The 11359-nt window shown below is 48.6% G+C and overlaps 1 protein-coding gene across 3 annotated transcripts in view; it reads left to right on the top strand.

The window, feature by feature from the left end:
• Nucleotides 1-11359, top strand: part of LOC123577872 (zinc finger protein 304-like) — a 573883-nt gene that overhangs the window by 557050 nt on the left and 5474 nt on the right. Inside the window, exon 1 of one of the 3 annotated variants that reach the window (XM_045440215.1) lies at nt 7855-8660. The exons of the other annotated variants lie outside the window; for them this stretch is intronic. Coding sequence (XP_045296171.1) covers nt 8628-8660 — 33 coding nt within the window. The 5' untranslated portion in view covers nt 7855-8627. Of the gene's footprint in view, nt 1-7854; nt 8661-11359 lie in introns of those variants that run through there. 3 annotated transcript variants of the gene reach the window in all.

The following is an 11359-nucleotide window of genomic DNA, read 5'->3' as shown; positions in this document are numbered from 1 at the left end:
TTGAGTCCAATCTCTCTTGCCTTTACTGCAAGTTCCCATTGTCCCTACACCTGTGGGAATTGTCCTGACTGAAGTTTGTATTACTGTTTCAACAAGTGTCTGAATAATTCTTCTTTAACAGATCTGTGTATTCCCAAGAAAACATCTCTCCTGCCTGTAGAATCAACTGTTCTGTCCCATTCACTGAGAAACACTTTTATCCATTTCATATGTCTTATTTGATATCCTGAATACCTTCACTTCCTTTTAGGAGTCTAACATCAATCTCAAACAGAGATCCATGAGAGAAAATGCTACTTTGATTTGGTACAGTGGCTGCACTCTTCCAAGCTGGAGCTTGTATGCAATATCTACCTGAAGATACTGAGAGTATCTTAAATCCATGATTTCACTGCTGAAAAGTGTTATCCTATCTTTTGTGATGCGAGGACTGTTTTGTTTGAAGAATTGATATGATCTCAGGAGAACATTTATAAAATTCAAATTACAAAGAGCTATTATTAATGTGTGTGTAGTGACTCAACAGGGGTGGCAGAAATAGCCCTGTTGAAACATCCGTTGAAGGTCAGAAAAGGTAATGTCTCAGAGAAATTTTAGCAGTGATGTCTCAAAACCGAACGAATCAAGTTGAGCATGGGACCAGAATGGTCACTCTGAAATTTTGTCTCCAAAATACAAATCTCCGCTCTTGAAAAATTTGAGCAGTACCAAGCATGGAAAAAGTTAAAGGGGGGCATTTAGAGTAACCAGAACTGTAACAAATATACAGGGAAATTGAGATGTCATGTTTATTCCCTTGTCTCCTTCATGATCTGTGAACAAATGTTTGGTTTTAGGCACTTATTTTAGTTTCATGGGAGATATTAGGTCGTAAGATAGATAAAGACCCTTGCAGTCACGGGAGCCGTGTTGTATTCAAGAAAGAAAGACCAGGAACAAAGCGAGTAACTTTGGAAATAGGTACTACGTTAGAATGTAGAATGTAGTATTACTCAGCCCAGTAAGGGAGGCTTCCTTCATAAGAGGAGAAAACACTTGCAATTGTGAGGGATGAACTGTATGGATACGTTTGCGATAAGTTCTAGGCAGAGTAAGCAGTTGCTGGATAATCAGTCAGTGCAGGCTTCGTAGATCTCAGCAGTGGAGGGCCTGGGACTCATGCCCAGCTGGTCATTCCTTTACTTGGCTCACTACAGACACACTCAGGGCGTGTGGGTGAGAAATCTTGGCTCTCCCTCTCCGAACCTGCAAATCTCCATCGTGGTGGACTGGGGCCTGGAACCAGTCAATGCCACTTTTCCTAGACCTTTGGTTTTCAGAGTTTGATCCCTGGACTTCACCCACAGTGTCACCTACGATCTCGTTTGAAATGCACATTCTTTTTTTTTTTTTTTTTTTTTTAATTTTTTTTCAACGTTTATTTATTTTTGGGACAGAGAGAGACAGAGCATGAACGGGGGAGGGGCAGAGAGAGAGGGAGACACAGAATCGGAAACAGGCTCCAGGCTCCGAGCCATCAGCCCAGAGCCTGATGCGGGGCTCGAACTCACGGAGTGCGAGATCGTAAAATGCACATTCTGAATCCTGAACCACATCTACTGAATCAGGCACCCTGTGGATCAGGCTCAAGAATGTGTGTGTGTGTGTGTGTGTGTGTGTGTGTGTGTGTTGATGGGTTGTTTTTTTTTTTTTTTTAAGTTTATTTATTTATTTTGTGAGAAATAGCAAAACAGAAGTGGGGAGAATAGAGAGGGGGAGAGAGAGAGAATCCCAAGCAGCTGGGCTTGAACTCACGAAACCACGAGATCATGACCTGAGCGGAAACCAAGAGTTGGATGCTTTACCGACTGAGGCATCCAGGTGCCCCAGGAATGTGTGTTTTAACAAGCTTCCAAGCTTCTGATACATATTGAAGACATTTCCACCATTCTGCTGTGTGTTCTGCCAGAACATGTACCTACATTTCTCCTCATTAACAGACATTCTGTCTACATCTGTAGGTCTTTTATTTATTTTTTTTTTTTAATTTTTTTTTCAACGTTTATTTATTTTTGGGACAGAGAGAGACAGAGCATGAACGGGGAGGGGCAGAGAGAGAGGGAGACACAGAATCGGAAACAGGCTCCAGGCTCTGAGCCATCAGCCCAGAGCCTGACACGGGGCTCGAACTCCCGGACCGCAAGATCGTGACCTGGCTGAAGTCAGACGCTTAACCGACTGCGCCACCCAGGCGCCCCTCTGTAGGCCTTTTAAACTGAAGTTGGTGGGGTGCCTGGATGGCTCAGTCGGTAAAGCATCTGACTTTGACACAGGCCATGATCTCATGGTTCATGAATTCAAGCCCCACATCGGGCTCTGCGCTGACAGTGCCAAGAGCCTGCTTTGGATCCTCTGTGTCCCTCTCTCTACCCCTCCCCCAGTCACGCACAGTCTCTCTCTGTCTTTCTCAAAATAAGTAAACATTAAAAAAAAACTTAAAAAAAGAAACCGAAGTTGGCAAAAACAAAGAGAAAAAAACAAAAAACGGATATGTACATATTTGTTTTCCTAATACAAGAAAGTATAAAATATTTTCTATCTTTTATTGAAGGAGCCCTATACCATATATAATTATAAAGTAGTATGTCAAAAGTCTCAGATAATTAAATCTTCCGGAGCAAAAAATGTTTTAAGCATAGTATCCTTTTATTTTTTTATTTTTTTTTTAATTTTTTTTTCAATGTTTATTTATTTTTGGGACAGAGAGAGACAGAGCATGAACGGGGGAGGGGCAGAGAGAGAGGGAGACACAGAATCGGAAACAGGCTCCAGGCTCTGAGCCATCAGCCCAGGGCCCGACGCGGGGCTCGAACTCACGGACCGCGAGATCGTGACCTGGCTGAAGTCGGACGCTTAACCGACTGCGCCACCCAGGCGCCCCCATAGTATCCTTTTAGAATGGCTTGTGCACGTGGATTCCTCTGTGTATGTCTGTATGTTAAAATATGTACAAGCTGCTTTCCTTAGTAAAAGTAAAGTCATGTTTTGTGTATAGATCAGTATTTTGTCTCCCTTAACAATGTATCTTGCATTGGGGTGCCTGGGTTGCTTAGTCGGTTAAGCGTCAGACTTCAGCTCAGGTCATGATCTCACAGTCCGTGAATTTGAGTCCCGTGTCTGGCTCTGTGCTGAGAGCTCAGAGCCTGGAGCCTGCTTTGGATTCTGTGTCTCTCTCTCTCTCTGCCCTTCACTTGCTCATGGTCTGTCTCTCTCAAAAATAAACATTAAAATGGGGCGCCTGGGTGGCGCAGTCGGTTAAGCGTCCGACTTCAGCCAGGTCACGATCTCGCGGTCCGGGAGTTCGAGCCCCGCGTCAGGCTCTGGGCTGATGGCTCAGAGCCTGGAGCCTGTTTCCGATTCTGTGTCTCCCTCTCTCTCTGCCCCTCCCCCATTCATGCTCTGTCTCTCTCTGTCCCAAAAATAAATAAACATTGAAAAAAAAAATTAAAAAAAAAAAAAACAACATTAAAAAATAATTTCTTCTAGGGTGCCTGGGTGGCTCAGTCGGTTGAGCGTCTGACTTCGGCTCAGGTCATGATCTCACACTCTGTGAGTTCGAGCCCTGCGTCGGGCTCTGTGCTGACAGCTCAGAGCCTGGAGCGCGCTTCAGATTCTGTGTGTCTCCCCATCTCTCTGCCCCTCCCCTGCTCATGCTCAGTCTCTCTCTGTCTCAAAAATAATAAAGACGTTAAAAAAGTTTAAAAAAAAATAATCGCTTTAAAAAAAAAAAAAACAATCTATCTTGGACAACCTACAGCTACTTCAGGCTTTTATACCTGATACCTCCTAAAGGCCACACTTAGTAGACCTGAAGCTGCCTCTTAAAAAACTGGTTGCCTTTCATTGTCTGCATGCTCCGTGGCTGCCCAGCTACACTGGAGGAGCTGGGCCTACCTACTGATCGCCCCTCGGTCCTTCCAAAGTCCCTCCTCAAAGGCCATGGAAAACTTTGTGCAGGCACTTAGGGTCATTCCTTGTTGCTAGAGAAGTGGGATTTGTGAGAATAGCCCTGGCTCACAGAAACATGTGGCTTAAGGAAATCAAAGATGTAAGGGCAGAGGTCAGGAAACTGATTCCTGGGGGCCACCTGGTTACCCATTGTATGGAGCAGCAGCTGTGTTCTGCTCAATTACTAAGGGTAAAAGCTACCAGTGGAATTTACAAATGGATCCAACTCTAAGGGTGCCTGGGTGGCTCAGTCAGTTGAGCGTCCAACTTTGGCTCAGGTCATGATCTCACAGTTTGTGAGTTCGAGCCCCACATCGGGCTCTGTGCTGACGGCTCAGACCCTGAAGGCTGCTTCGGGTTCTGTGTCTCCCTCTCTCTGCACCCCCTCTCCCTGGCTTGTGCTCTATCTCTGTCTCTCAAAAACATACAAATGTTAAAAAAAAAAAATGGATTCAACTCTTGGAAACTTGGTTTTGTAGATGTATAAAAACGTGGAAACGAATTTAAAAAAAAATAAAAACATGCAATCCCTTGTTTATTGCTATGGGTAATAGCTAAAATGTAATTAAAAGAGAGGGCTCTGACAGAGGGAAAGCATGGAAGATGAGGTTGCACATCCTTCCATCTTCCTTTCAGGGCACTACCCAAAGCTACACATGGATGTGGAGCCCAGAGAGCAGAGGGTGGGGGAAACAGAGATCTAGGCTGAGGGATATGAAGGCAACAGGAAATCCTGCTGCTTAGACCTTAAGGGAGGGGATCTCCCTGGACAAGGCTGATCTATGGCCTCAGTCTGGGCTCTTTAGGTCCCCGTCAGCCCAGAAGCAGAGAGCATCACTCTTTCCCAGCAGAGGTCAGGTGCAGACAGGTGATACCATCCACTGAATCCCATGCTCCTCTTCCAGAGGCTGAGTCCTCACTTCTCACTCGAGTCTAACTCCCAACCTTTGCCACCTGGACAATGACCCTGCATGTAGGGGGACAATCTTGGTTGAAGTCAGCATCCATCTTTCTGACAAAAGAAGGTATGGTGCAGCTCATATTGTCCCCATGCACAGCTGGACTGGCCATGGAACACATAGATGCAGGCCCAAGACATAGGAATGTCTGCTTACCATTCAAAGGAGTACAAGGGGATGCAACCACACTAGCTTATGCACATACAAGTAGTTAGTTCAGGCAAGTATGAGCAGCTGATCAGCACTATCCTAAACACGTAATCACCTGATGTACCTGGTGAAATCTGTAACGTAAGAAATGAATCCATTTTCTATATTTTAAATCTCATGAGATAGAACAGACCTCCGTGGGACCAGATGAAAGGGCGCCGGAAGTAAGTAACCTCTGTTAACACGACTTCATGGACTTTCAATCAATAGCATCCACCTTTTCCAGAGATCCCTTGCCCCATTAGGAAGTGCAGGACTTTGAGCAGTAGCTCCGTGTTTCTGGGCGCTGCCACGCCAATAAATAGCCCATCTTTCTTCACTTCGAAAGCTGGGTGTTAGTCCTCTCTGGCTTGCTGTGCATCTGGCAGACGAACCCTCCTGTGGTTCAGCTACACCCTCTTACGGGCAGGAGGCAGCCAGCATGATGTGGCCCTTGCTTCTGCCTTCTGGATTCTGAGGAGGGCGCCAAGACCCCACAGCACCCCAACCACAGGGATCTGGAACCTAAGTCTGTGTCAGTGTCACCAGCCTCCTTCCTGGCCTTAATGCCCTTAATGCCCAGGACCAGTTCTCAGTACAGGGGACTCCTGAGAGTGGCCGGGTGGACAAGGGACTACCCTAGAAGTCTCTACAGTTTTCTGTGGGCTTGGAGGAAGGGCACTGGGGGTACACAGGAGAAATCTGTAGGCTGGGCCAGCCAGTCAGCCGTGGAGCAGGAGGACCATGAAGTGCACAGCAATCTTTAAAAAGAATCAGGTTTACAGGGCACCTGGGTGGCTCAGGTGGTTAAGCGTCTGACTTCAGCTTAGGGCATGACCTCACAGTTTGTGAGTTTGAGCCCCGAGTCGGGCTCTGTGCTGACAGCTGAGAGCCTGGGGCCTGCTTCGGGTTCTGTGTCTCCCTCTCTCTCTGCCCCTCACCTACTCTGTGTGTGTGTGTGTGTGTGTGTGTGTGTGTGTCAAAAATAAAGAAACATAGGGGCGCCTGGGTGGCGCAGTCGGTTGGGCGACCGACTTCAGCCAGGTCACGATCTCGCGGTCCGTGAGTTCGAGCCCCGCGTCGGGCTCTGGGCTGATGGCTCAGAGCCTGGAGCCTGTTTCCGATTCTGTGTCTCCCTCTCTCTGACCCTCCCCCGTTCATGCTCTGTCTCTCTCTGTCCCAAAAAAAATAAATAAACGTTGAAAAAATAAATAAATAAAAAAAATAAAATAAAATAAAGAAACATTAAAAAAAAGAATCAGGCTTAGGTCTAGTAAATGTGGAAATAAGAAGCAGTGGGTGTCAAATGAGGAAGTGGCTTTAGGTTGTCCAAGATATTTAGTTAAGTGAGAAAAGCATAGTGCAAATGTGTATACAAAGTATGTTTTTAGGGGGGTGTAGCTCAGGGGTAGAGCATTTGACTGTAAAATATATTTTTAGTTTTACCACAACACCTTTTATAGAAACCACTTTGAATCCACGGATGCCAACAGAATGACACACATATGAGCAGACACAATTCTAAAAGGATAACACTATACAGTAAGCCTCAGCTTCTCTGTTCATTTTTACAATTCTGTCTACTCTGTCTACATTGTTTCTTACCTGCACTGATAATGTACAATGTTTTCAAGAATGAAGAAAGAGTTCATTTTGGAGAAAACCTTCAGAGTGACCATTCTGGTTATGTTTTCAACCTAATTATTCCTGTTCTCAGACACAAATGCTGAATCTTCCCTAAGGTCTTGGGGCGCCTGAGTGGCTCAGTCGGGTAAGCATCTGACTCTTGATTTTGGCTCAGGTCATGATCCCACAGTCGTGAGATGGATCTCCACATTGGGCTCCACACTGGGCATGGAGCCTGCTTGGAATTCTCGTGCGCGCACGCTCTCTCTCTCTCTCCTCTGCCCCACTCACGCGCATGCTCTCTCTCTCTAATTAAAAAAAAAAAAAAAAAATCTTCTCTGAGGGCTTAACTTTTTCCCCATCCACTGATGTTTCACCAGAGTTCTGTCTGCCACCACCCCTAATTACTACATAGTCATTGGTTAAAAACTTTTTGTAATTTGCATTTTGCAGCTATGATTCTGCGATAATGCCAAATCCCCATACAGAACAATCTCTGCAAGAGAAATGATAATCACTTCCCAACAACGAGGTGAAATCATGGTTTTAAGTACCCAGGTACCTCATGGTAGAGGACAGCCTTTGCCTACATGTTCCATCTTTGAGCACTGCAGCCACTGTCCCCTCCCAAAATAACATTTATTACATTGTCCTCTTTTGAAGATGTTAGATTCCTAAAAGGAACTGGGTTTATGCCAGGATATGAAGATATTAAATGGATAAAAGTATTGTTCAATGAATTGGACACAAAAAAAATTAATGATCAGACTAGAGAGGTGTTTTCTATGGATGCATTAAAAACAAAAAACAAAACGAAACCAAACCAAACCAAAACAAAAAACTCTTATTTCAGGGCGCCTGGGTGGCTGATTCCGTTGGGCAACAGTCTCTTGATTTTGGCTCAGGTCATGACCTCATGGTTGTTCAGTGGATCCTGTGTGGGACTCCCTGCTGAGTGTGGAGCCTGCTTAAGGTTCTCTCTCTCCCTCTGCACCTCCCCTGCTCACTCCCGCTCAAGCTCTCTCTCTCTCTCTCTCTCAAAACAAAAAAAAAATCTCTTACTTCACAGTGGCCTAACATCCATCCTGTGTCTTCTCTGTCATGGCCCTATATGGAATATTTTTACCTTGTCCATGACCAAACATACAGATTGACAAAACTGTCTGTAATGGTTCCGGGTGTAAGTATTTGACTTGTAGGATGATAAGGTTTACTAGGTTCTGCTTCCAGCGACGTATTTTGTATCTAACTGACTCTAGGGAATATTATGTGCATTTGGATCTGTAGCCTTTGGGAACATATGAAATATTGTTTTTAGTTTTGGGACCATGGTGAGCATCAGGGAATCCGAAATAACGTCTCCAAACACTTGGGTGATCAGTTGCAGACGTCACTCTCCAGAAATCTGGGTATGGACCCTTTAAGAAGAAGCGGAGCCCCTCTGGCCTGGGACGTAAGACCCCGATTTCCTGAGCCCTCGAGGGGGAGCGGCCTTTCCTCTGGGAGGTCCATAGGAGTGTTTTAATCCTGGCGCTGGGTGCCTGTGAACTACATTACCCAGAAGAGCGCGCGCGGATGGACGGCATCTCTGACCAATGAAGACAGAAAAGAGAGTCGTTTCTGGGTGTGCGCCTAACGTCGGGGCGGGACTTCTGGTTTCATCCCCCTGGCGGTATTTTTGCCTCTTTTCATTAGTCTTCACCCGCTAATGTTCGGGACCGAGGCGACTAACTGACAAAGCCCGAGGAGAAGCGGTGTCCCCGCCTCGCAGACGGCTCCACGAGTCGGCGACGCCGTCCGGGCTGCCCCGTTCCGGGGTCGGGACAAGGACCGCGGGCCCGGGTGTCCGTTCTCCCAGGGGGTCCGATGGCGGCGGCCGCGCGCAGGGACCCGACTGAGGTAAACGCGCGGCCCCAAGGGCCCTCCCCGCCCTCCCCTACTCAGACCCTCGAGGCCCGAGCGCGGGGCGTCTGCTCGCGTCCCCTGCGGCCCAGGTCCCGGTGTCCAGGCCGGGGAGGCGCTCGCGGGTGGGGACCCCGAATCTGAGCGCCGGCATGACGGGGTGCGGGAGCCGGCTGCAGAGGAGGGGTCGGATGGTGCAGGGCTGCAGGGGGGTCTCAAGGGGGTGGAATCGGGGATGTGGGGTCCGCCTTCTGCTCTCTGGGAACAGAGGGTGTGCGGCGGGGTCACGGGGGTACTGGCGGTCTGGAGGGTTGTCCCTTCATGTGAGGACTCTAGACGCCAAGGAGAGTTCTGGCCAAAGGAGGGACACCATCTCCGTTTGGGATTTAAAAGTTTCCCCAAAGGGGCGCCTGGGTGGCTCAGTCGGTTGAGCGTCCGACTTCGGCTCAGGTCATGATCTCGCGGTTTGTGAGTTCAAGCCCCGCGTCGGGCTCTGGGCTGGTGGCTCAGAGCCTGGAGCCTGTTTCCGATTCTGTGTCTCCCTCTCTCTCTGACCCTCCCCTGTTCATGCTCTGTCTCTCTCTGTCTCAAAAATAAATAAAGGTTAAAAAAAATTAAAAAAAAAAAAAAAAAAAAAGTTTCCCCAAGGCGGTTCAAAGGAAGAGCGGGCCGGACAGGAGTGATGAGGACATCGAGGCATCGGGAGGTTGGATCTTAGTTCAGGTGACACAGCTGGCAAGAGGGGACACAGCATTGAGGCACAGACGTTAGACAGCCAGCATGAAGTCAGCCGACTCCAGGGCCAGGGTGTACGGGAAGTGTGAGCCCGTCGAACCCAGCCGCGGATTCTATTTTTCTGTATTTCTATTTCCTCTATTTCCAGCCTCTCTGCACAGTTTCCCGTCGCGGCAGAAGCGCTGTGGACCTTACGCAGGTCATTGGGGGGTATTTCAGCCCTTCGCTGGCCCTGACCGCCCACCTCCATATTCTCTGGACGTGGTGTCCAGGGGCTCTCAAGTGTCATTCCCCCAGGCTGGGGTCTGGGGGCCCTGGGGAAACCCCCAGCAGAGGATCCTAAGTCCTTGTCGGCCTTTATGTAGAAGCGTTTCCATCTGTGGCAACGGACCTAAACAGGTGTGGAGAGTTCTGCCAGGAACCGGTTCTAAGATATGCAGGTGCTTAGGGGTGTAACCTGCTGAGGGTGTTCAGAAAACCACAGCTGCCCTTCTGTGTGGGAACAAGAGCAGGGGGACAGGAGTCACGGCTGGAACAACGGAGAAGTTGGGTGTATATTCTGGAGGTGATGAGGAGGTGTGCATCAGAGGCACAAAGCGATCTTTAAATTTTTTTTTTTTTTTCAACGTTTATTTATTTTTGGGACAGAGAGAGACAGAGCATGAACGGGGGAGGGGCAGAGAGAGAGGGAGACACAGAATCGGAAACAGGCTCCAGGCTCTGAGCCATCAGCCCAGAGCCTGACGCGGGGCTCGAACCCACGGACCGCGAGATCGTGACCTGGCTGAAGTCGGACGCTTAACCGACTGCGCCACCCAGGCGCCCCACAAAGCGATCTTAATAAGGCCTTCCCAGACTCCATCTGGCTGCAGAGTGGAGAGCAGACCGTGGGACCGAAGGAGCAGGAGGGAAGATGGGGCTGCAGGATATGCCAACGTCCAGGTGAAGGTTAGCGGACCAGGGTTGTGGCTTGGGAAAAGTGGTTGGACTCTGGATGCATGTTTGAAAAGGGGCAACTGATGGGGCGCCTGGGTGGCGCAGTCGGTTAAGCGTCCGACTTCAGCCAGGTCACGATCTTGCGGTCCGCGAGTTCGAGCCCCGCGTCGGGCTCTGGGCTGATGGCTCAGAGCCTGGAGCCTGTTTCCGATTCTGTGTCTCCCTCTCTCTCTGCCCCTCCCCCGTTCATGCTCTGTCTCTCTCTGTCCCAAAAATAAATAAACGTTGAAAAATAAATAAATAAATAAAAATAAAAATAAAAATCAGGGGAAGGGTTCAGAATGGAGGCATCCAAAATGAGGTGGGTACAGGTGTGTGAGCCATGGTCACGTTTAAGGGGAGTGATCTTCGGTCGACCTGGGTGGGTCAGTCGGTTGAGCGTCCAACTCTTGATTTCAGCTCAGGTCATGGTATCAGGGTCGTGGGATCGAGCCCCCTGTCGGGCTCTGTGCTGGGGGTGGAGCCTGCTTAGGGCTCTCTCTCTCTCTCTCTCTCTCTCTCTGCCCCTGCCCCCCTCGTGCACATGCACGCATATGCCACCCCCCCTCAAAAAATAAGAAATAAAAGGACGGGTAATCTTCAGGTTATGACTGTAAAGCTGCCAGGGGACCAGGTAGAGGAGGGTGGGGGCCATGGGTGAGTCTCTTGCTTGGGTACCTGGGCGATAGGTTAAGGCTTCACAAACACAAATGAGGCAGGTAAGTGGTCCTGAGAGCAGTACATGTCGGGGACAGGGTAGTCTGGCAGGTGGCTAAGGCTTCCAAGGCAATGGTGGACATGAGGTGGATGCAGAGACAAGGGATAGATAAGCGAGGCAAGATGTCACGCAGACTAGCGCAGGTGTTCATTCACCACTCTGTGCACTCACCAAGATTTTGTGAGGACTTTGTTGGGGCCTCGGGTGCTTCATTCAGCCCGGAGGGTAAGGTCAAGGGCAAATGTGGTCATTTGTGAGCGTCAGTAAG

The sequence above is a fragment of the Leopardus geoffroyi genome, chromosome E2, assembly GCF_018350155.1.
Source record: "Leopardus geoffroyi isolate Oge1 chromosome E2, O.geoffroyi_Oge1_pat1.0, whole genome shotgun sequence".
Taxonomy (NCBI): domain Eukaryota; kingdom Metazoa; phylum Chordata; class Mammalia; order Carnivora; family Felidae; genus Leopardus; species Leopardus geoffroyi.
Note: the sequence above shows the minus strand (reverse complement) of the source record. Positions and strands in the feature narration are given on the sequence as shown.